The sequence below is a fragment of the Sander vitreus genome, chromosome 13 (assembly GCF_031162955.1).
Source record: "Sander vitreus isolate 19-12246 chromosome 13, sanVit1, whole genome shotgun sequence".
Taxonomy (NCBI): Eukaryota; Metazoa; Chordata; class Actinopteri; order Perciformes; family Percidae; genus Sander; species Sander vitreus.
The window spans coordinates 23,558,832-23,584,159 of NC_135867.1; the positions used below are offsets into that span (position 1 = coordinate 23,558,832).

At 41.8% G+C, this 25,328-nt stretch overlaps 3 protein-coding genes across 3 annotated transcripts in view; 1 reads left to right on the forward strand and 2 right to left on the reverse strand.

Moving 5' to 3' along the window:
• zzef1 (zinc finger, ZZ-type with EF hand domain 1) overlaps positions 1-4,017 on the reverse strand; it is a 34,566-nt gene extending 30,549 nt beyond the window's left edge. Inside the window, exons 1-6 of the mRNA XM_078265451.1 lie at positions 3,459-4,017; positions 2,154-2,298; positions 1,812-2,006; positions 1,450-1,633; positions 1,133-1,332; positions 94-304 (exon numbers count right to left, since the gene is read on the reverse strand). Coding sequence (XP_078121577.1) covers positions 94-304; positions 1,133-1,332; positions 1,450-1,633; positions 1,812-2,006; positions 2,154-2,298; positions 3,459-3,872 — 1,349 coding nt within the window. The 5' untranslated portion in view covers positions 3,873-4,017. The remainder of the gene's footprint in view (positions 1-93; positions 305-1,132; positions 1,333-1,449; positions 1,634-1,811; positions 2,007-2,153; positions 2,299-3,458) is intronic.
• A 57-nt stretch (positions 4,018-4,074) lies between these two features.
• cyb5d2 (cytochrome b5 domain containing 2) lies at positions 4,075-7,307 on the forward strand. The gene is made up of 4 exons (XM_078265454.1): positions 4,075-4,424; positions 5,969-6,109; positions 6,655-6,841; positions 7,008-7,307. Exons 1-4 carry the CDS (start codon positions 4,166-4,168, stop codon positions 7,180-7,182), a joined length of 762 nt encoding a protein of 253 aa, XP_078121580.1. The 5' UTR covers positions 4,075-4,165; the 3' UTR covers positions 7,183-7,307.
• A 5-nt stretch (positions 7,308-7,312) lies between these two features.
• On the reverse strand, positions 7,313-24,827 carry ankfy1 (ankyrin repeat and FYVE domain containing 1). The gene is made up of 25 exons (XM_078265452.1): positions 24,737-24,827; positions 22,564-22,771; positions 22,037-22,155; positions 21,563-21,698; positions 21,294-21,417; positions 18,285-18,434; positions 18,022-18,187; positions 17,069-17,273; positions 16,892-16,960; positions 16,374-16,576; positions 16,175-16,272; positions 15,126-15,327; positions 14,917-15,015; positions 14,616-14,769; positions 13,957-14,125; positions 13,218-13,336; positions 12,828-12,984; positions 12,466-12,666; positions 12,189-12,365; positions 11,927-12,074; positions 11,242-11,332; positions 10,899-11,023; positions 10,636-10,782; positions 9,136-9,226; positions 7,313-9,015 (listed from the first exon to the last, which is right to left on the reverse strand). Exons 1-25 carry the CDS (start codon positions 24,744-24,746, stop codon positions 8,883-8,885), a joined length of 3,501 nt encoding a protein of 1,166 aa, XP_078121578.1. The 5' UTR covers positions 24,747-24,827; the 3' UTR covers positions 7,313-8,882.
• Positions 24,828-25,328: the final 501 nt, after the last annotated feature.

The window sequence follows — 25,328 nt, forward strand, 5'->3', positions numbered from 1 at the left end:
GCTCAGAACCCAAGCGCTGGACCAAACACTACACCTACACACATTCCAGCATTCTTTTTTTACATATGCAAAACCATGAGTGGTGCGTCTTACTGTGTGCTCTGAAGGACAGTCTGAGCCAGTGCAGGGTTAGTCTCCATGGATGCGGTGACCAAAGAGGTGAGGAGAGACAGGTACCAGATGGCTGAAGCATCCGAAACAGACACCTCTTTACTCTTGGTAATCTGATAGCCCAGCGTCTTCAAGCCATGAATCCGTGTGTCACATCCGTCGCTCAGGCACCGCTTAATGTTGATTTGGATGTCTGGTGTTTCGGTAAAGAGATAATGCAGTTAGCAGACTGATGGAATCCAGCATGCAAAAATGCCATAACCTGTTGCTTCATCCTCTGAGAACAACATAAAATAGCTCTGTTGATTGAGGGAGACACGAATGAAACAAATCGCCTGTCCTAATAACTATGAGAAGTTAAATCAACACAAAGACAGCCAATGAAGTTCAATTTGCTCATGAGATTTACCAAATCATTCACAGCCACAAAGCACATATCATTTACACAACAAAAAACAGAGCTGTGGCTGATTTAGCCTCTAGTTAGACCTGCAAACACCAGGACTGCTTTCAAATAATACAAACATCTTATGTTGTATTTAATACAACACCTCTGCTAATATTTGACCAGTCTTGCTCACAGCTGCCCAGCTCAATCGATTCTCACTTTCTGTTATCCTCATTCATACATATATCGCTTAGCAAAAAATGAGTTTGTGAGTTTTAGCCTAGCTTCTGTCTGGCAAGACAACTTCTGATACAAGGTGGATGTGGGGCCTATTTGCTACACAGGTGGTCCTTCAAGACCTGAAGCAGAAGATGGAAATACTGAATGTAACCCCTGTCCGCAGTGCCTGGATTTGACGTCTAGATTCTAGCTGAATTCAACCCCAGGTTCATGGAACCTTGCATGAGGATTCAAAGTGAGGCACTTAACCACTAAACTATAAAAAACAGCAACTTCACCGAAGGGGTGGAAATGGGAAAGACAGTTCCTCTGCAAGCATTAATGAGGGAACACACAAGCCCAAGATACATAAACACTCAACTAAGCAGACAGATGGAACAGGTGGTGACTCACAGGGGTGTGTGATGTTGGCATTCTCCAAGAGAGCTACGTAGCCTGTTACATTGCTGGGGATGCGGATATCTCTAATCTCCTGCAGGGAACGCCGGTTCTTCCCGACAGCAACGGAAACCAACTGAGGCATATAGCTGTGGTCATTGGAAGCCACGGCAATGGCCAGACGTCTCAAAACCACATCTGGTTTCATTTTCAATCTGGACACAGAAAAGAGACGAGTTTCCACATTAACAATGTATCATATACATAGGGATGAAAAACTGCATTCAAGGATCAGGCTGCCTCGACTGCCAGTTTAAAGACACCCCCCTTGCCTTATCCAGTGTGAGCGTGCACTGCCGTCCGACTGCCAGAAAGATGCAGTTTCCCCGTTTGTCATCTTGTAAACGTCTGCAACATTGGATGAAGCTTCTATCGTGCTGTAGCACTGTGTGACCACCTTGACTTTATCCACATCCGGATCACGGTCCAGCTCTGCTCTGTACTGGATATCCAAATCTGAAAAGACACAAATAAAGATTAGGACGACTCTCTCAAAGCTGTGGAAGACAGACACAATTCTAAATGTCTTACTGTAGTGTTACCATATTCTCAAAAAACACAGGAGAACATTCAGTTTAAACCCCTTATTCAGCACGAGCAGGCCACTTTATTTATCCGAAGCTCTGGTGTTCACCTTTCTCCTTCTGCAAGAGGAATTCCAAGAAGTCCTGGACCACACTGGACCTCATGGTGCAGATACTGTTGTAGCCCTCTAAAATAGGGAAAGGGATGGCACTGCTGGGAATACGATTCCTGTGTAAGAATTTAAGGATCTTAGAGGCATGTGCCCCTAACCGGTCTTTGGTCTTGGAGAATATGTCAACAAAACCTGCATGAAAAACAAACAAGAAAAAGAAAAGGGTGGAAAGATATGCAGGGTTAAGTCTTCTGCCAACTACTGACGATACCTATTCAAATAAGGATGAAGGCTGGAAGGCAGGATGAACAATCCTGGTAAACAAATCAAATATCATACCTGGAGTGAGGGAACATGCCTGTAGCTGTCTTATCACGTGACTCAGCTCTCCCTTTAGATTAGCTCCATTGGAGTTCTTCAGAGCAATCAGCATGCTCTCTACATCCACCACCCCATCCCCCTCTGCATCAAACTGTCCAAAGGCCTGAGACAGGAACAAACACAGTACACTATGTGACACTTTCTAACCACTCCCATTGCTGCACAACACACACCTATATAAGTATAACTTAAAAGCACAAATGGGCCAACAATTTGTATCCTTCATTCATAGGGCACACACAATGTTCTACCTCTATTGCTTGTTATCAAGCTATATAGATTTTATGTCTGTTTAAACAAGTGTTCCTTTGACAGGAAAATGGAAGGTAGTAACTCTACCTCTAAATGCTCACAGGGGTTGGATTGTTGAACCAATGTAGCCTATAGTATTTAAAGTATAGCAGTGGCATTCCATGTCTACTTGCACAAAGCCAAATGCAGACTAAAGTACACATTCAATGGTCAGTCCATTCATCTACAAGCTTTGGTTAAACAACAAAGCGGCGTGTTATGCTACAAGAGGCCAAAGCTGAAAATCCAGTGACAACAAACCAGACAACCAAAGGTGACAACAGGAAAAAAAAATAAAATCATTCTTCTGACTCTTTGACTCACACCTAGGGTTGGGCATCGAGAACCGATTCCTACTTGCAATCGTTTCAAAAGTTACGATTCCAGTGGAATCCTTTCTTTACTGGAATCGTTTGGAGGATTTGGTTTCAATCTGATCATGGGTTCCAAATTTAACGCACGCAAGTTTGGGTTTCCGTAGCAGCCAGGCGCTTGTTATGTTGCAGCCGTGGAGCACAGTAAGCGGCGCTCTAGCGTGGCTTTATTTTACGTTGCAAAAGCCCGGTAAAACTGCAACCCACCATTGAATCAAAATAAAACTTTCCTCTTATTTGTGAAATAAGCATGTGACCCGTTTCAACTCCACCCCTCAAAGAATCGGAATCGAGAATCGAGAACCGGAATCAAAAGGAATTTGAAGGAATCGGAATTGGAATCGTTAAAATCCAAACGATGCCCAACCCTACTCACACCCTTGCTAAAACTAAACGGATTACAGGATATCATGCCCTCCCATGAACTCACTAGGCTATCATATTTACTCATCACTCATCATTAATGTGCACGGCAACAGCTGTCAACCATTCATCCTCATACCTGGGACAAGAACAACAATAATAGACATGACATATAGTTAATGACATTTTACGTGACTTGCGAGAGGCACGTTTGCTTTTCTGTGGCTCTATATACCTCTTCACATTCATCTCTCGGGGCATCTCTGCTCTCCAACATCTCACAAAATTGTTCCACATTGACATGCTCTTCTCCTCGGTTTAACCGGTCCTCCAGCCACCGCACCAGGACACCCTCGTTCCCGGCTAGGACAGACTCCTGAATGGCGACACCTGAGTCGCTAATGCGAGCCGCCGCTTCTCTCAGTTTCACTTGCTCTAAGAGTACCCCGGGGCTAGGTGGTCCGCCGGTGGGCACGGGCAGGTTATTCGATCCCCTTCCGCTTTTTCCAGAACCGGAGCCACCACCGCCTCCGACACCGACGGCAGTGGCCGCAGAGGCCGGACTTTCTTCCGCGAAGCCGGGGCTCTCCGTTTCTATGTCTTCCTCGTCGCCGCTGCCTCCACCGCAGCCGCTCTCTGCGTTCCCCATGTTTGTTTCACCGGCCTAGGGGCTCCCCGAAAATCTCCGCGGCCCACTGGGCGTCAGTTTTGAAACGGTTGTATCGGTCTGTACACAGACCTCTAACCTACAGCTAGAGCTCTGCTTTGCAGTTCACTACTACCGCATTGACGTACTGTACGTTAGCGTGCCTGAAACGTCCTTTGCGTCATCACTTTGCACATGCGCTGTGGTGTTCCTGTACACGGAAGTCACTGTGTTGTTGACTGTTTTGAAAAGTGGAAGATATGTGATGCAAATGAATGACATACCAAAACGCTTAAATGAACAACATGCTCGGCTATGTATTGGTCGCGTTTCTAGCACTGGCAGTTGTGTTTATTCCTCGCGAGTGGGCCGTTACATTTGGATATGGATCTAACAAGGAGCCGCCTATGCGGCTCCTGAGCAGGCGTGAATTATCAGTGTACGACGGGGAGGAAGGCAGCAAGGGCCTTTACCTGGCCATACTGGGACAAGTTTTTGATGTACACAAGGGGCACAAGCACTATGGACCTGGTGGTGCTTATCACTTTATGGCAGGTGATTCGCCGCTTCTCTTACAAAGCCCATATTGTGTTTATCTAAGCTAACAATCACAGAGAGATCTCTTAATGTTTAAGTGTGTTTAAACATTGTCTGATGTTGATGAACACCCCAAACCCTCAACAAACCTAAATCAAGAACAGGAATTTTGACAGTCTTATGATAGCACATACACAGCTATAGTACATTAGTATCCCATACACTGTACTGTCTATATTATATACAGTGGCTTGCATAAGTTTATACACCCATGCTAAATTTGACTAAAAAGAGGAATAAAAAAAACATATTTTGGAAATTGATCTTAATGCCTTAATTAAAAAATGAGGAAAAATCCAACCTTTAAGGACACGATTTTTTTTTGTAAATTAATTTTATTTATCGTAAATAAATAAATGTTCTTCCTTAAAATACAGGGGGCATAAGTATACACACCCCTATGTCAATTTTCAATAGAGGCAGGCAGATTTTTCTTTTTAAAGGCCAGTTATTTCATGGATCCAGGATACTATGCATCCTGATAAAGGATGGCCTTTGGAATTAAAATAGCCCCACATCATCACATACCCTTCACCATACCTAGAGATTGGGTCTCTCAATGCAAATCAAACCAGCTATTAGGCTAACTGAAATAAAACCATGTCAATCTCTAGGTATGGTGAAGGGTATATGATTATGTGGGGCTATTTTAATTCCAAAGGCCAAGGGAACTTTATCAGGATGCATAGTATCCTGGATCCATGAAATAACTGGCCTTTAAACATAAAAATCTGCCTGCCTCTATGGGAATTTAAAGGTCCCATGGCATGAACATTTCACTTTATGAGGTTTTTTAACATAATATAATATGAGTTCCCCCAGCCTGCCTATGGTCCCCCAGTGTCTAGAAATGGTGATAGGTGTAAACCGAGCCCTGGGTATCCTGCTCTGCCTTTGAGAAAATGAAAGCTCAGATGGGCTGATCTGGAATCTGCTCCTTATGACGTCATAAGGAGCAAGGTTACCTCCCCTTTCTCTGCTTTTCCCGCCCAGAGAATTTGGCCCACCCATGAGAGACATCATGGCTTTCAAACAAGCAAAGTGGCAGTTGGTCAAGGCCACACCCCCTCTCTCCTCCTCAATATGTACAGACACAGAAATGGTACATACTAAGGAAAGCTCATTGTGGGACTGGGTCTAGTGACTGTAATTCTGCACCAAGGCTGAATTTCGGGAAGGAGACTTCAGATACAGTATTAGGGGACCACTAAGGCCTATATAAAAGCATCCCAAAGCAGCATGTCATAGGACCTTTAACATAGGTGTGTGTGTATACGTATGCCCACTGTATTTTAAGGAAGAACATTTATTTTTTTACATTTTTCATTCACAAAAATGAAAAAAAGAAATTGGTGTCCTTAAAGGTTGGATTTTTCCTAATTTCTTTAATTAAGGCATTAACATCAATTTCCAAAAGATATTTTTTTTTATTCTTCTTTTTAGTCAACTTTAGCATGGGTGTGTAAACTTATGCAAGCCACTGTATGTGTCTGCATTTTCAGGCAAAGATGCCTCACTGGCCTTCATCACTGGGGACTTCACAGAAAGTGGCCTGACAGATGATGTGTCCAGTCTGTCCCCACTACAGGTGATGGCCCTTTATGACTGGCTGGCCTTCTATCAGAGGGAATACCCAAGTGTAGGTATGTGATGTTTGTCCCTAAAGTCTTTTAATGTCAACTTTTTGTATAGCACGTCTTTTTTTTACCAAACAAAATTAGTTGGCAGGTACCTTCCCACCATCTTGTACGATCAGGTTCAGTTCAGCTTTATTAAAAGGTATTTGCCGACATGATTCTAACATTACTTCTGTGACAGTTTTGTGAATGAGAGACCGGATAGTTTTTTGCTAAGCAAATATTTTAAATTGCTCATCAGTAGCCTACTACATTAGGGGTCTTAACACCAGAAAGCAGTAGCTATGAATGGGTCCTTCCAAAATGTCAGATAATTTAAACAATTAGGCCAGAAAAAAACAGTTTGGACAACTCCAGAGTATGCAGCGTGAGCTAATGAAGCTCCCGTTTCTCCATATCTGCCACAAGCCGAGTCTACAAATGGAAATATCCTGAAGAGCTACAGCTTGTGCAGTATTTTGAATAGCTTACGACTGATGTGTAATGTTTAATCTATTGACATCCATCATCTTCATCACCAACCAACAGCTTTCACCTATGTTGAATTTCAGGTCTGTTAATAAGCCGGTTCTATAGCAAGACTGGGCAGCCCACAGAGGCCCTGTTGCAAGTGGAAGCATCACTAGCAGAAGGCCAGCGACTCAAGGCCCAGTCTGAGGAAGAAATGGTACACTTCCCAGCCTGTAACTCAGAGTGGAGCGCTGCCAGGGGAGGAAGAGTCTGGTGCTCCACTAAGAGGTATGAAAATAGTTCTGGCCTAATCAAATATTAACAAGCCTACAGGGCATATGATGCAATGCTGTGATGTACTGCTTACCTGTATTGGAGCATGTCTTACATTAGCAGGTGTTATTGGTATACATCAGGATTAACAGTACTGATTGTTGTTTTTGTTATCCTCCAGCGGTGGAGTGGAAAGAGGCTGGGCAGGTGTCCCGCGAAAGCTCTTCTCCCCAGGCTCCAGTAGTGTTCGTTGTGTCTGTGTCGAAGACCCATCTGCAGCAGAGGAAGACCCCAACCTGCAGAAATATGACGGCTGCCCTCTGCACGCCGACTCGTGCTCTGTTGAAGAGTTCTAATCTCTGGGCCAGCCCAGAAAGTGGACATATTCACGGCTTGTTTTTTTTGTTTTTTTTTTTAACAGCAAAATCCTCAGGGACTTTTGACTTATTCACAATAAAGAGGAAGAATTAAGAAAAGTCAATGAACTGTTTTTTGATGACCTTTATGTAAAGTTGTCCTCCCTTTCTCTAAAAGGATACACCAGGAAGAGACAGGCTAGATATCTGAGCATACAGATACAATATAATGTGCATAAAAGATTAAACAATGTGCATAAAAGATTAACATAGGCAAGATTTAGGTTTGTCACAATGACAAGCACAAACTGCATTTAAGTACAAAACAGTTGTAGTGGTCAAAAATATCACACATTTATCTGTACAATTTAACAATACTTAAAGAGGCCCCACTACTTGGCCACCCCTCTACTCCACATTCTCCCCCATGATCGGAAATGTCATGTAATCTTGATAAAGTGCACCCGTTAGGCTTAGAAATCAAGAAGCGTTAAATGTGATGGGTCAAGACAACAACTTGAATCGAGGCAACATTGTGGGGACTATGATCTTCCTACCTTCCTACCTAGAGGACCTCATGGCAGATAAAAAAATGGAATGTTATCATTTGGTGACTGATTTTGAAATAGGATTTAAGAATATAACAATGGCATTTAAAGGCTACAAATTAAATGACATGCACAGGCATAATAGGCATTTCTGTAACTGAAGAGAATTTTGGACATTTATATCCCTTTGTGATAAAATAGGCTTTTTCCAGGTCCCATTTTCCCAACTTGCCATGATAAAAAGTAAGCATTCTGTTTAATTAGGCTGATGCCTACACATGATAGACTATGTACCAAAGGTGGAGAAAAACAACCCCATGTCATGAGAAATGTCATCCTTGTCCAGTTGTGCCATCTTTCACCTCTAACAGTAAAGTAAGTCAGTGTCCATGTTGTAATTCTGAATCAAACTGGATCTATCTAGATTAGATCACATTTGGAAATTATGCTCATTTATAACACAAGTTAAGTTGCTTTCCCTTTATATCCTCCTCGTCTGTCCCACTTTATCCAGTCAGTACAGAACTGGGGTGACAGACAGAGTGAAAGATGAAAGATTACAGAAACGTGTTGATAGTTCAGTCCTTGGAGATTTAGTGATCTAGGGGCATTTTACACGTTTGGTCTGCTCTTGGTTGACAGCAGCTCTCATATAAATGTAAGTATTCATTGTGTAGCATTGAATTTCTGTCTTTGGGCAGGTCACATAGCATAAAGGCTGCTGATGGTGAAATCCCAACAGAAAAGAAAAAAAAAAAATTTAATTTCATCATTGAATTGAAATTTCCCGCTTGTGATAATACGAATTAATCATTACAAACATCAATGGGCTTGGGAAACTGATTAACAAACTGAGACCAGCCATCATCAAGCTGGAGAGCTGCTTATATCCACTTTAAGATACCTTGATCAAAACGGAAACAAGAAGACAACGTTTCACTTTCTGAAACGTCCTCCTAAAACATCAATATTTTTTTTTTGTTTTTTTTATAGACTGGAATAGTATAAAGGTGATGGTCCATAATTGTCCAGGAATCTCTTGTTAGTATGTCCTGCTACTGATGCTCCTTCTCCTTGTGTGCCTGAATAACTGTGCCAAGTTGGGCCTGGCATGGCTAGTGTCAGAGGGCGGTGGATATCCAGGCCACTGCATTACGATACCCCACCCAGAGTTAGTACATCGAAGCAGATGTCACACACCCTCACCGGCTTGTTCAAGTCAAACTTGATGATGGGTATCTCCTTTATAGAGCACTTGTGGCACAACAGGCGCCCACAGTGGCGGCTGGAGTCAAGGAGGACACACAGGATTACCATTTGACACAAAAACCATTTAACACGAAAGTGACATTAATAAAAAAAGTATTATTTATTGCACATATAATAAAATAAAAGCCGTACTAACCAGTGATGTTTCCGCGTTGTAACACCAAACTTGGCAACACATTCATAGCAGTTGGACCCATCACACCAAGGGGGCTCTTTGGACAGCATATCTAAACCAATGAAGAAAGAAAAGTTATCATGGGGGTCAAATACATGGTAGTCTCGCTTTGCCAGACCATCCACACGCTGGGGAGCGTGGAGGATCTGGCTAGTCTACATAGCATTCCGGGATGGGAGAAAAACGTGCTCTGGTTCATTGGCATTTCTTTAAACCAATCACAGTCGTCATGGGCAGCGCTAAGCTCCGCACAGAGCCGCTGTAAAGTAGTCGTGCAACAGAAAACTCAGATTGGACAGATAGTCTAGCTAGCTGTCTGGAGTTACCCTGCAGAGATCTGAGGAGCAGTTAACCATAGTCCTCAGAAATCCACCGGTTTAGAATTCCAAAACAAGAAGAAAGTGGAAGGAAACAGAAATGACATGCATCCAGCGGAATTTCCTGCGCCACCGGAGCAATCCCGGAAGTGGAACGTCAAAGATACAGACTAAATACATTCTATCAGAGCATGTAGGGCCGTCGTTTTAGTTTTCCCTCAGTCGCTTTGGTTCATGCTTAGCCATGTTGTCAATAGAACAGTATTTTCTGATGTAAACTATGGCTAAGGATTTGATGAGGATTGAAAATTCTTCCGTATGGCATACATCAATTTCAGCAGTACAAAGATACAGATTACAATACGTGGGAGATTGATTGCAAAAAAAAAAAAATAGGACAGGATTCACATTCACGCCTTTATTGTAACTTGTTGACAGACCATGTCATTGTGATACAGGAAAGAAAAAGACAAGCACTGCATAGCACACATGAAAAATATTCTTTTTTACACCCTTCCACCACACAGCCTTACTCCTCCTCCTCCTCTTCTTCTTCCCAGCTGTTAACCCTGTTCATTTCCTTGTTGTTTTTCCATTATGAGAAATCGTGCTCTGTCTATATATGGTTGCCATTTGAAGGTTCGTGAGATGCGCCTCTGAGCTATTTTAGAGAACTGGTTGATCACTGGTTGATCTAACGCTTCACACATTCCTCTTCATAAGTGAAAGTCAAGATTCATCGAAGAGGAAATCATCAATTCAGGACACATTTACCAAAAAAGATAATAGAGATTTATGAAAACTGGTTCAACCATGTTGCATGTAATGACTTATGCAATTAACTAATGCCTCTATGTTTTTTAGGGGTAAGACTATTCAAGAGCTCCAGTATAATACATTTTGATCAACACATAGGCAATTGCCAGTGTACAGTAGGAAACCGCAGACAGTTGTAGATAATCATTTACATGAACGTGCCAAAGCATTTGCTAGTGTTCAAAAGACAGAGAAATTGCTTTGATATGGAGGTTAAACAAGTAGTTTTTGTGAATTTCAATACTGATCTGAGAAATGTACCAAAGCGACTGAGAAAAACTGTAATACATAATGAATGCCTGATAGATGATGAAGTGTGAAAACTTACCTAGAAGGCGGAAGAGCAACTGTTTGGTTGCAACTTGGTAGTTGAAGATGTTGATGCCCTGATTATTATTGACGCCCAGTCGAGCCCCAGCCCTCACAATGGCACGGCACAGGTTTGCATTTCCTTTCATGTAGGCCAGGAGCAGAACTGCAATAGAATACAGGTCACATTCATTATAGTGTACCACTGGTATTGTATACTATATAGTATGTATACAATACCAGTACTAATAGTATGTATACTATTAACAGTGACTTCAGTACCTGTGTTCCCTTCATTATCTGGTTTGTCTAGAGGGTATTCAGGCATACACTCCAGGAACAACTCAAAAATGGCGGCAGCATTCTCTTTCCCATAATGGCCTAGTACGTGCATTGGTGACTGACCCCTAAACAGACATAATAAGATGAAAAGGAGACAGGCAAGGTGACGTTGTAGTCTACAAAGGGTTATCGGTTATGTTTAAAAAGCTTACACTCTCCACATTGTTAATATTCTAGGTTTTGGTTTTTATCTCCATTTTCTGCATGCTACGGTGCTGATGTTGCTTCTGCAATGACCTAAAGGTTTGATCGTATTGTTTACTGTGAAAGAACCTGAGTGTACCTGAGATTGAAGGCCTCAGCATCAACGTTGGACTCTGTGAGAAGGGTTCTGACATTGTTAAGGCGGCCCTGCATCACAGCCAGATGCAGAGCTGGGGAGACAAAAGAAGACAATGTTATAGATCACAAGGATTATGGTATGTTGGGTAGGTGGGATGATATTAAATAATCAATTACACAACAGAGAATAGAGTAACTCCACTTGTAATTTTTAAAGATGAAAGCAATGACTCATTTGAACAATGCAATATCTACATATCTATATCTATTGTAATCTCTACCATGAGTAACTCTTACCATCTTTAAAAATAACTGTGGTATGAACTAAAATGCAACATCCACAGAAGGAGCATCCACCTCTGACAGTTACTATTGCTGATGTTTGCACAGCAGTACTACAGGTCCCTTGTTGAGTCCCTGCATCAAAATATGACAGCTGTCATGACTGGGTGGTCAAAGGATGTCAATCACTTCAGGAACAGGGATTTCTATTATTCCTATTGGCGAAGGACTAATAACTCCACTGTTCACTTTGGTGAATGAGAGACTGAAACACAGACTGGCCCCTGAGTTGATTGTTAATCTGATTATTTATTTGTCAATGTGAGTGCCATTTGTTAATAGAAGCATCCTAGATTACAAAACCCCATAAAACAAAGAGCATAATAATAAAGAATCTAAAGTACCATTGTTGCCATTCTCATCCTCAGCAGCAAAGTCTACTCCATTCTCTAGCAACACAGAACAAATAGTGGCCAGGTCCTGCTGGGCAGCCAAATGTAGTGCTGTCTGCCTGTGTTTGGTCAGCTCATTTACTTTGGCTCCGGCAAGCAGCTGAAAGCAGAAAAATGCACAATAAAAACAATATCAACTGCACCGCTCTTTCAATAACACTTAAATTGCCATGAATAATAAATGCAGAAGACCAAGAAATTCTCAGGTTTATACCAGGTTGCGGACAATGATCTCAGATCCAGCCTGGACAGCCAGGTGGAGAGGGGTGAGTTTGGCTGCATCCTGAACCCTGGAGTTGACATTAGCTTGGACACTGATGAGGAACAGGACACTTTCGATGTCGGAATTTTGCACAGCCACGTGGAGAAAGTTACGTCCTTTGTTGTCCACCTGGACAGAAACAGAAGTTTTGAGGTCAGGAGAGATCAATGCAGTAAATCTTTTAGAAGTGCTACAGTGACACAAACGGCTGCATTAATGTCAGCGTTACCTGCTCCGCAGCACCTGGCTCCCTCTTGAGGATAGCCTCGGCTGCCTTATTGTTCTTGTGCGTCATGGCACAGGCAAAGGGGGTCATTCCTTGACGGTCGCGAATGTTGAGACGAATGTCTGGATGGGAAATGAGGAGCTGTATAATGACGTTGTGCTGGTTGCTAATGGCAGCATGGATGGGAGCCCTGCCCTCTGCATCCTGACAGAAATGGACAGACACGGGAATAAACGTTTAGAAAAAGAGCATGTTTACACCTCACTTACTAATCTCTCATGAGCTGTATGCTGTAGTGCCAGGAAAAATGCATCAGCAGTATCAGACAAAAAAAAAAATGGACCCATTGATGTCAAAGGACTGACCTGTGCATTAACATTAGCTCCAAACTCGAGAAGGCACTGCACCACCTCCTCCAATCCCCAGCTGCTTGCAAGGTGTAGAGGAGATTGTCCATCGCGGGCTTCTTCATCTCCTTCCCCGTTAGGGCCTGGCTGTCTGGTGCTGTTTACGTCACAACCACTATACACACGAGGCAGACCAAAAATTAGGACAGCTAGCTACATCCATCTCAATAACACCATGTTTGAAAACAGACATGTTTCTACTTTCAGATTGATTATAGTTTTATCTGTGCCATAATTCTAAATGGCAAACTTTGTTAAAAACTGACATTTTCTTAACATAATTAGATTTAGGCAAATATGTCCTAGGATTAGGTTTCCCAAACCCTAGTGGTAAGAAGATTGGCAGACCTGCGGATGAGGAAGCAAGCAGAGACCTCATTATTCTCATCAACAGCTCTGTGCAGGAGGTTCTGCTGACAGCCAGAGGGCCCTGTGCTCCAAGAAGTCGCATCACAGCCATGGCGGACCTAGGTGGAACAAACAAGACTCATGACAGTCAAAATGCAAGAAAATATTTGTGTTTCCCAAACTGAAATCTATAAAACATATATAGGTGTGAATACAGTCCTGTGTAACATTTTGTGCAGCTGTTTGGCTTCAAAACATCAGTGGTTTATAGTAACTTTTGGAACCAATCCTTGTTCACTTTAGATGTTTTGGATAAGGCTGACATTAATATGTGCTGGATGTTATATGGACATACAAACACCACTACTATTTCAATTAATATAGAGGTATGTGTGTGTGTATATGTATGTATGTATATATATGTATGTATATATATATATATATATATATATATATAAAATTTTACTCTATCAATAGAGTATTTCATCAATATAAAAGTGCTTGTCATTTGCAGCACATCCAAACCCAAGAGTGAATGTGACAAACAAGATGGAGGCTATTTGCTGCCAACCAGACAACCACATGCATCCATGCCTGAGGCTCATTAAGGTTTCATTTTCATTTCAGTTTCATTTTATCTTGAATTAAGTTTTGTAACAATTAATAAATGGCAGTGTGCCAATGAGGAACTAATAGGAAACTATCATCTCTAAATTGGCTGTGCATGCATTTGTCTCACCAGTGTGGATGCAATGTCCTCCAGGCCATTCTCCAGAGCCAGCCACAATGGAGGGTTCCCTTTGTCATCCACCACAGACATATCAGCTCCTCTTGTGCAAATGGCATCCACCACTAGTGGCAGTTTGTTACTGATGGCCAACTGTAGTGCTGTTTGTCCCTCCTGGGTCCTGGTAGTGGAGACATTATAGATATAAAATACACAAGACTGGAACAATTTAAAAACTCTACCCTCAAAATGTCTAACTCGATACTGGGAGATTGCTTAAATAATCTGAATCCGAAATTAATTTTGCCACACTGAGGGGCTCTTTCCTGCCACATGTTATATCTTTTTTTTTCTCCATACCCAATGTATTTTGGGTCCCATCTTAGGTTGTTATATGTTACTGCTCGACACATTACTTATGTACGTATTTAGTGTCACTTAATCTGGTTCAAAAAAATGAAAAATAACAGAAGATACAGACACCCAAGTCCCTGTCGGTACCTTAAGCTCATGTCTTTCCCCAGCTTTCTCTCCTTAATTTCCTGTCATCTCTCTACTGTTGGCTAACCCAAAAAAAAAAAAGGCATAAAATGCTCAAAACAATAATTTCAAAAAACACTTTTACTGCACAAATGCTTTACAACTGCAATATTATATAACCCAAGTGTTACCTGACATTGATGTCAGCTTGATGCTCCAGAAGGAAGAGGGCACTCTTGCTGTCCTGTCTTTGGATGGCCATGTGAAGCAGGGTTTGTCCATTGGACATAGTGTCATTGATAGAAGCCCCTGAGCCCAGCAGCTGAGCTGCTATAGTGTGCATGCCTGACAGGGACAGATTGTACGTGTTATAAATCACATACACAGATCACCATGCATTCCTGTAACAAGATTATGCACTCCAAAAGATAATTTTGATAAAGCAGAATCAACTGTATTACAACTTCCCCGTGGAGGTGTAGTGCTGCGTACCTGTCCACAAGGCCAAGCCCAGCACTGTCTGGTCCATGGAGTCTTTGAGACTGAAGTCTGGAATGATCTGGAAGTTGTTGGTGGCATGGAGTGCATTGGCTGCAATGGAGCCATCAGGGGAAAGAGAAGTGGATCTATTTCAGAAATTGCTTAACACATCTGCCATGTTTGCACTTTAGTTACAGGCTTTCCCGTGTATAAATGCTGACCTTTTTGCTCGAGGATGACAGAGACTACATCTGGGTGGTTGTGAGCAATGGCCATGTGGAGTGGGGTCTGCGTAGCCACACCGACCGTGTCGTCAGGCAGAGCCTTCTGGGTCTGCAGGTTGGGGTTGGCCCCTTGATGGAGCAGCTCTGCTGTCAGGCTCGCCAGGCCACAGCGACATGCTGTATGAAGGGCGCTCTCACCCTGAAGGAAAGGAATAATAATAATAATATCTTTATTAGTAAGACATAAGAATTTAATTTAGATCAGGGGTCTTCAACGTTTAAGCCAAGGACCCCTTAGCTGAAAGAGACATGGAGCAGGGACCCCCTACTATATATAGTGTATACAATTTAGTTGCATATTAAACTGGGCCAGATAGATGAAGATGGATGGATATTTATATATTTTACACATCATGTTTTAATGTACATATAGTAAGGTTGTCATCATTGCTGCGTAAATTAAATGGTTTTTTCTTCTTCTCATGAATATGCCAATACATCTTTGCTACCTATGCTGGATGTTAATCTATTTTTTATTTATTTATCTTTATTACTAAACATTCATTTTGCGGCTCCCCTGCAGTAACTCTGGAGGACCCCGTTTCAGATCTCTGATCTAGATCTTATGATTTAAGGATCAAGTCACATTATTAAAAAAGGTCTGCAGATACAAAATGGAAGAAAGACTCAGATTGTGATTAATACATGTGGTTACATGGCGCATGTTACAGAGCATGTAACTTGTGTACTGGTGACACACCTGTGATGCATTATATAAACTAAGACCTCTTTATAAAAATATTTAAAATTGTAATTATACTTTCTCTTTTTTACCCATCATTTTACCCATTACCCAAATCCTTGAATCCTTAAAACTTGGAAAGGATTAATTTTGGCGCTGGGTTCTGACCTTTGATGAATAACTGATTGGCCAAGGGACACTGTACTAAAAGGTAAGAATGTATAACTGTTAAAAAGGACATACTACCTGCACACTAAACCTATGTAATGGTTTGGCTGTTATGTGGCCTAATGTTCGTACGCACCCATTTGTTGACATGGTTGACCTTTGCTCCATGAGTGGCAAGGAAAAGTGCAGCTGCCTCATTTCCGGCCTGAGCTGCTCTCTGCATGAGGCAGTTTTCTACGAGGGATAAAAACAAAAGGAAGATGAAAATGCGTTTAAAGACACGGGCATCATTCCATACAAGAAATGACTGCAGAGTGAGGTTGTTTAAACAGCACCTTTGGTCGAGTCAGGTGCATCAGGGTTGCTTCCTCTCTGGATAAGCTGGGCGGCAAAACTATTCTCGTCGAACGAGGTGCCGTTCTCTACTGGTGCATCATCCTCAAATGGGTTTACTGAGGGGTCTGAAGACAAGGTGATATACTGCAGGGCCAGCCACAGAGCTGTGCTGCCCTCGTGGTCCTTGAGTTCCAGGTCAAGCCTAACAAGATGGACAGATTACATGCAGGAGTTAAATGAGGACCAGGGTCACATCATCTTAAATATTTGGTGCCTTCAAACAGGGTTGTGTTCATGAGAATTCTTCTCTTCACTCTTTTTTTTTATTTTTATAAATGTTACATTTATTGTCTACTCTTCCAATTTGTCAGCATGGCATAGAAAAAAGAAAAAAAAAAAAAGGATTAGCACAATACCCATTACTCAATTAACTAGCTATGGGGGTCTCATGAGTTCAACTAATTGAACACCAAGCGTGGCGCCTGTGTGTGACTTTCCACGGCAGAATGTAACTCACTGTTTGCACTGCAGTAGTTGGTTGAACACTGGCTCATTCCCTGATGCCACAGCTTCATGCAGCGGAGTTCTAAAAACAACAAAAGACAAAAAGTTGAAGTACCAGCATACTTTGCACAGTAGTTGGCCACCTTTGCAACCCCAATAATGTTCATAAACCAAGCGCCCAGTGGCCTACCTGCCCCTGCTGTTCTGCATGTTGGGGTTGGCTCCGGTCTTGAGCAGAGCCTCTGCGATTCGTGCCATGCCACTCATCACTTCCGCAGAGTGTTTCTTGGGGCTGAAAGAACAGACCAGGTGAAGTGGGGTCTCCACCGCCCCCACTGTGGCTGCATTCACCTGAGCAGAGTGGCGAATCAGGAAGATGGAGGCAAATTCATCACCTAGAAGAAGAGGAAGAAAGATTAAAAGTGCTCATTTTCAGGTTCATAATTGTATTTAGAGGTTATTTCAGAATAGGTTTACATGGTTTAATTTTCAAAAAACACCATATATTTGTTGTACTGCACATTGCTGCAGCTCCTCTTTTCACCCTGTGTGTTGAGCTCTCTGTTTTTGCTACAGAGTGAGACATCTCACTTCTGTTCCATCTTTGTTGGGAGTCGCACATGCTCAGTAGCTAGGTAAGGACTGCTAGCCAGTCAGAAGCAGAGTATGAGGGCGTGCCACGCTAGCAGCTAGGCGAGCATTATAACGTGTGTTACAAAGTGACGCACGTTTGTCTCTGAAGTAAAGGCTGGACTACAACAGAGCTGTTTGGAGCAGTTTGTGAACAGTGTTTTCTGTTGGAGATGGTAAGTCCCTTTTTCACTTTGTAAACCTAGAACATGCCCAAAAAAAGATATATAACACAATAAAGGAAAGGGAAAAAGCCCAAAAGCATAATATGAGCACTTTAACAGTCATGAAGAAAGAATCTCTCTGCTTTTCGTGTAATCATCTCCAAAATCTAAGTGTTCACACTGTAAAAGCCTTGAGAAGGGTTGAGTGTTCATTTCATTAATTTGATTAAGTGGGTATCATGGTAGGTATATATATATATATTTTAAAATGAACACATTTTTTGGACACCACTTTGACAAGAAAGACACAAGGGTGCCAAAAAGTGTAGTAATAATGACTCCCACACACCTCTTTGGATGGCCTTATGCAGGAGGCTCCAGCCACTCTGGTCCACCATGTCCACATCAGCTTTGTTGTTAACCAGAGTGGTGGCAATACTTTCTAATTTATGAGCGAGCGCCAGGTCTAGCGCCAGGTCACCGTTGTTGTCCAGTTCATTCAGCTTGGCAGGTAGCTGAAAACAAGATATAACAACATCAAAAACAAAACATTAAACCTGTTGGTGGCATAATAATACTGTAACAAGCCAGGGGTATCTGTGGGAAGCTGACCTGTGAGTCCATCTCGATGAGATAGAGAAAGACCACATCTTCTCGCTCGACTTTGATGGCTTTGTGGAGAGGATACTCCGTTTTAGACTTGATCATCTTGTACAGTAGTTGAGCACTCATGGTGCTGAAATCTTCTTTTCTCAGATCATCCTGATAAAAAACACACAAGCAATGAAACACAACAATGTGTCAGTGTCAAACATCAGAACCGGCCAATGATGGAAAAAGTCAACAAGTGTCACTCATTTTCTTAAGGCAAGGCAACTTTATTTATATAGCACATTTCAGCACAGGGCAACTCAAAGTGCTTTACATTTACACAAAAATAAAATAAAAACAGTGACGAATACAAATATAATACAAGATAAAATACAAGAATAGAATTAACAGTTCAATATAAAAATTAAGAATAGGCGACATCAAAAAGAAAAGGTCTTCAGCCTTAATTTAAAAGAGCTGACAGTTGCGGCTGACCTGCAGCTTTCTGGAAGTTTGTTCCAAATATATGGAGCATAATGTGCTCCATATATAAAGATAGAAGCCTGAAAATAATTCTTAAGTAGGGTTGGGTATCGTTTGGATTTTTACGATTCCGATGCCGAACCGGTACTTTTAAAAAGATTCTGATTCCTGAACCGATTGTTGGAAAAACTGAAAAATGACCTCAAAGAAAGGCTCTTTTATAGAGTTTTTTAAAAATGTTTTATATTTTTTTAATTTAACAATATATTAACATTTTAAAGTACTTAAATATATAATAAGTAAACCTAAGTCACCTAACACACAACTACAATAATTTAACAATAAATAACAGTTACACTAACAACAAAATAAATGTTGAGTTGGTATGCTAAGCGATCAGTGAATGGTTAATATGATTTTACATCCATTTTGGTGAGCCCAGAGGGAAAATATGGCATTTTAAAAGTAGCCTACATTTACAGTAGCTAGCTAACGGTAGACTACAGAGAAAGTGTGATATCTTTACGTCCGTTTCGGAGCGACAGAGGGAAAATATTTCAGTAGACACATTAATGAGGAACCAAAATTTGCTTTCTAATGCGGTCTGATTCCTACAGGTTGCGTAGGGACCGATTCCATAGTGGAACCGGGTTTCGGTATCCAACCCTATTCTTAAAGTGCCCATATTATGAAAAAAACACTTTTTCTGGGATTTGGGGTGTTCTTTTGTGTCTCTGGTGCTTCCACATGCATACAAACTTTGAAAAAATCCATCCATGCTGTTCTGAGTGAGATACTGTTTCTGAATGTGTCCTGCCTTCAGTCTCCGGGTGAGCTGTTCAAAATCGGCACGGCTTGTGACGTCACAAGCCGAAACGAGCTGGCTAACCGCAACCGTTAGCTCGTAGCGTTAGCATGCTAACGCTAACGCTAGCATGCTACCTTGTTCTCAATAGCAAAGCACTGCTACAACACACACAAGTTCACCATAATCTACTAAAGAACTACTTACATGTGCGCCCTCATTTAGAAGTCTCCCAGCTAATCCTGCCTTGTAACTGACCGAAGTTGGAGAAACAGCCTTTCTTTTACTGTCTATGGAGCTAGCTAGCAGAAATGATCTACATCTGAGCTACTGCACACGTGCGAGTGCAATCAAAGACAGAAGAAGAAGAAGAAAAGAGGTCTCACTCTGTAGCTAAAACAGAGACCAGGTGAAAAGAGGATCTGCAGCAGTGAGAGAGAGCTGTGCAGTACAACAAAAATATGGTGTTTTTTGAAAATTAAACCATGTAAACCTATTCTGGTACAACCTTAAAATACAATTATGAACCTGAAAATGAGCATAATATGGGCGCTTTAAGGTCCTCGAGAAGCAGTTATAAGAGTCTGAGACTGAGGTGTCAGAAGCTGGTGACAGTTAACGGCCATTTTCTACACCAAAGTCATAAAGATAACCTTGATAACAGTTGCTGAGCTGTGGCCTCACTGGATTTATTGTATCGTAAATGGTAAGATGCCTCACACTGGCGAGGCAACACTGATCTGTCAAAAAGGAGCAAACGTGAGGAGAATACCCCAAAAACAGAGCAGGTTAAGGTGATTCAGAAGTGGTGCACATTTTGATGCCTCGGGACTCATGACAAGTTTGTAGATGATCACATAATCCAGACAGCTAATAGCAGATAGCAAATAGGGTTGCACGATATTGACAAAATGTGATATTGCGATATCGATTGTGAATATTGCGATATTGATATTAATTTCGATATTTTTAAACATATGTAAAATTACAAAAGTTATGGGAAAACGCATCAAAATAGATTCACAACAATATAGTGCACACTGAGACTTATGTACGGCTCCGTAGTGCGGTGTCACAGGTCAGTCGTGGATGAAAAATATTCAATATTTCCGACTCCAAACTCTGCCTCATATAAACTCTGTTTATAAAGTTGCGGGATAGCTACCGGTGAGAAATAGATGCGGGATGGGATTACTTTTGGCCACTAAAGTTTCCTCTTCAATCTCTGTTATTTCGTCTTCTCCCTGAGCAGCACTCCTTTTCTTACTTTTGTGTTCTTTCTCTTGCTCCACTCACTCCCTTCACTCTCTCTTTAGGTCCTTTCTTTTCTTTCCCTTCTCCGATTCGTTCCGGGTTTTCTTTTTTTTTTTGTGTCTATCCATTTCTTCACTTACACTGTCACTCTGTCGAAATATGCACACACGTCACGTTGTACGCTCCATAGGGTTTGTCATGTAGTGGACCCGTGCGCTTGGACACGTGCATACTTATTGCGACACTTTTGATATAATATTGCGCGTCGTGATATCGCGATAACGATATTGAGTCGATATATCATGCACCCCTAATAGCAAACTAACATGGTTTAGTAACAAATCATTGTTCAGTGCCAAAAGCTCTTTTCACAACAAGACTGAAAAAAACCAAATCATCCATCCCACACATGTATGCCAACGCATGCACACAAACACCCGCTAAGTTCCCGAGTTGGCCATGAACAAACACTGTCTGAAGGCACTCACCCAGTGACTGGCTATGATCTCCCCACAGTAGTTCATCAGGGTGGTGGCATTTAGCTCCTCAGCTGTTTGGTAGAAGCGAATGCAGTTCCTGACATTCACGGAGGACATCACGCCTTTTTCACACCTGTGCCAGCAGAGAAACAAATGTATATTTGGGCCGTTAAGCCACATGGGTCTATAACATGTTATGCAACAGTAATGTTACAATTAAAGTTGTAACTGTAGCTTGCAAATTAAAAAGGCAGTATATATATATGACTTGTGCTGACCTTTCTCTGAGCAGCTGAAGCTGGAAGCGGTTGGCCACCTTCATCAAGTCAATGAGAAAGCCATCGTCCTCAGTGAGTTCCAACTCATCGGTGTATGCCCAGCGCAGCATTGCCATGGCAACCTCGGGTTTGCAATCTGGAAATCAATCATGTCGCCAAGTCAGAAATGTACACAGAGTGATCAACTGCTAACCTACTGTATTTCTGAAAGATGAAAAATGTGTACTTCAGTCAGTCTCTGCAAACACACTGGACAAATAGGCAAGAGAGCTAAAATCTATTAAGAGCAAAACTGTGTCAAATACTGGACTTTGACAGTCTGCACGATTAACTCCAAAATAAATATTCTGTCATCATCATCATCCATGAACTCACAAGCATGTTGACTGACAGGGGTGAGTAGGTAACAAATGGATTTTCATTTTGACTTAAGCTACTCCTTTAACATAGTGAAGCTACACCAGGGTGGCTCACCAGATAGGTCCAGTTCAGAGGTGGAGGCCATGTTGGCCAGACTCCAGACATCACTGCGAGCAGCCAACACAAACTTATGGGCACTGAGATTCTCCCCTGCGACTTTCACTTTCAGATCACTGCAAAAACCAACACATTCATCTTTGAGAAACCAAGTGTGTGTGTGTGTGTGTGTGTGTGTGTGTGTGTGTGTGTGTGTGTGTGTGTGTGTGTGTGTATGTATATATGTATATATATATATATATATATATATATCTCTCTCTCTCTCACAATTCTAGGTCTTCAATAACACTGAAACTAACAAACACGCTCAACAGCACTTAAAACGTGACCTACAGTCACAGGTTTTCATGAGGTTACGTGACAAGCCCGGCATCAACTACAACAATGTAGCAGCATAGGCAGGGTTGTATCACACAACTCCCACCAGAGCTGACACATAACTACATAATAACATTTGCAGGACTGCTGGATTAGCAAAGTCTCAAACAAAACTCATAGCCACCCGTTCCAACCATGCTTCTCACCTGTACTGTTCCTGCTTGTAGAGGTCGGCCACGATGTCCAGCAGACGGCTGATGAATGTGTCTGCAGCTGCAGGGGTGGAGGAGCCCTGGCCAGGGGCCTGAGCAGTAAGCACGGCACAGCGCCTCTCTGTGTCAGCCAGCTTCTGCTGCATCTTCACATACTCCTGCCGGAGCAGGGCCAGGTGCTTCTGCAGCTTGGCCACCTCCTCTGCCCCACATCAAGGTACAGGAGACAGACAGAGGACAAAACAAGATGCAGGGATACAAAAAGGAGGTTAGAAAGACGCATTTCTGAACACAGGTTAACACTGGACCTTTTGAAGCACCTTTTCCCTTAGGTAAAAGGAGTGGTCCAAAATACAATGGTTCCAATATACAGTAGCTAGTGATTTTATTTTTTTTTTTACAATTATTCTTATGGCAGTGACAATATAGCAGGAAAGAAACATACCATGAAGGTTGTGAACTAGATTTGCACCTACAGTGCTGAGGGTTTAGAATTGTGACTTGATCAACTATTACTTTTCATAATACTGGCCTATTTCTTGTGACACTTTCCCATGTCACCTTTTTGTTGCACAGAAAAGGAAGATTTTCAGCATTCCCTGAATAAAAGGCCATAGACTGTAACTAGATAAAAAGGCATACAAGATGCAATTTCCCAAATCTTAAAAATGAACTATGGGGGGCCTATTCTTGTTCGGTCAAACCGGTCTCTCTTTTTCTAAATGAAATACACTTTCTACAGATATATGTGTTACAACACAATTTTATGTCTCAGTTCATAGAGGTTTACTGAGGCCCATTTCCTTCCTTTAAACCAGTAAAAGTGTAAATGAGAAAAGAATGCTGAGATGGCAAGTTACTTCGTCCTTCCTTGTAAACCGTTACTGGCACAGCTACTGGTCATGAGGAGCAGAAAGGGGGGGGGGTGAGTGTTCTGAAAACCACCTGATCAGCTCAACACAGGAAGGGTGGTTTGGAGGAGTAGCAACTTAGAGCCAACTGACCAGCCACTGGGCAAATTCCTATACTAAAATCCACCTTCCTATTGCAGGATTTAGCCTATGCATTTCCAAAGCAATTATGTACCTGCAGTTTTCCTCCTAAGTGTATATACAACAAATCGTTATGCACCCTAAACAAAAAGTGTGTATGAAATGTACTCTATTTTGTCAGGACTTGAGAACATGACCTTGTCTCTTCCAGACTTTGTAAGGCAATAAGCTGTTATAAATACAAAACACAATGGGAATACTATCAAACTATGTCACTCACAACAGAACACAAGCATTGCATGGGGTAATTTGAAAAAAGAAAAATATGGGCCTTCTCTTTTTCATTTAACTTTTTCATTTAAGTGAAGGCTCAGACAATCATTAAACAAATATGCTTGTTCAGAAGCGATGGAGCAGCTCCATACACAACATTAACACCACCGATTGGAGTGTTTGTTCTCTGGATTCAAGTTGGTAAGTAGATTTCCCTTAAGGAGGAACACACAGCAGGCATTCCCTCATGTCTAAGCCAAATATAGGCGGTGCCCTTAGCCATGGCAGTTTTACCAGGTAGTGCAGATAACACCTGACAGGGAATGACAGCTACCCTGTCCTGTGAAGTCTCCTGTCCCATATTTACCTCTATTTCACAGAACTCATATCAAATGATGTTACAAAAAAAGAAAAGAAAAAAAAGCATATCTCCAATGAATATAACAGCAACCGTTAACGGAGCATTAACGGTTAGCTACTGAAATTAACGGTATAGCTAGATAATGTAGACAGTGTGATGCGATCCATGACGTTGATACTTAACGTTAGCTAAACCGCAATACCAGCATTACCTGCAAATTCTGTAAGTTAACATGAGGTTTTTTTCGTACGTAGCAAACCAGCAATCTTCCTGAACAAAAATTCTTCCCCGCAGTCCAAACCTCCAACATCTCTTGTCCGGTTCGGCTAACTAGCTATAAATTTCAGCTAGCAACATCAACGAGAGCTAACGACAGAGCTTGTTCACTGCTGACAAGACTGCTGACAAGTGCTTCATATTTTCAACCAAAGACAATGTACGGTTTTTAAACCAAGACACTGGCCAGTTGATTTAGTCCAACAGTTCAACAAGCATACGATAACAGGGAGCGTACCAAATAGTAAAATAAAAAATCTCATACCTTCCGCCATGTTGCTCAGCGTTAGCTCCGTGGCCTGATGGTCTCTATCGCGATATGACGAAGAGACAGTGTAGTAGGCAGTTGTGCTGCGTTCAAGTGGTTCTCAAAACACGTTAATGATATATTATCACATGACCGTTAGTGTTCTTTTTGCCCGGAATAGTATTTGAGTTGCTAATTTTATACACCTGGTTTAATTGACACTATGATTATTATTTTCTATACTACAGGCTAAAAGTTGTTAACTTAAGGTATTTTCTTAAGTCACTTATAAAAACAAGATTCCTGAGAGCCAACCATAGACTGTAACAGTCTAAGGTGCCAACTCATTCAGTCTCTCATCATTTTATTGTGAGCTGGAGAATATGGAGGATGGGCTCCACTGACGAGAGCTGAAAAGAAAGGAGTTTCTGACCCAAAGCAGTACAGTATGGGCGCATAGACTGTATAAAACAGTATGTGCGTTCAAACTGATCAATGGTTGTCAAACGTATGTTGCCTTCAGGTGCTCCTGCTAAACTACTACCTCCAAGATGAAAAGTTTACTAATGTAGCTAGTGAAGCTCGACAGAGGTAACAGGTGAACAGGTTA

What these genes read in the sequence shown, in the direction of transcription:
- cyb5d2 (XM_078265454.1), top strand. Translation starts at nt 4,166, where the DNA reads ATGAACAACATGCTCGGCTATGTATTGGTCGCGTTTCTAGCACTGGCA. An exon ending in TGCTTATCACTTTATGGCAG is followed by an intron (nt 4,425 to 5,968) that starts GTGATTCGCCGC and finishes CTGCATTTTCAG; the next exon opens with GCAAAGATGCCTCACTGGCC. An exon ending in GAGGGAATACCCAAGTGTAG is followed by an intron (nt 6,110 to 6,654) that starts GTATGTGATGTT and finishes GTTGAATTTCAG; the next exon opens with GTCTGTTAATAAGCCGGTTC.
- ankfy1 (XM_078265452.1), bottom strand. An exon ending in GCTGAGGCCTTCAATCTCAG is followed by an intron (nt 11,024 to 11,241) that starts GTACACTCAGGT and finishes ATGTCTGTTTAG; the next exon opens with GGGTCAGTCACCAATGCACG. An exon ending in GTTGCTCTTCCGCCTTCTAG is followed by an intron (nt 9,227 to 10,635) that starts GTAAGTTTTCAC and finishes TCATTGGTTTAG; the next exon opens with ATATGCTGTCCAAAGAGCCC.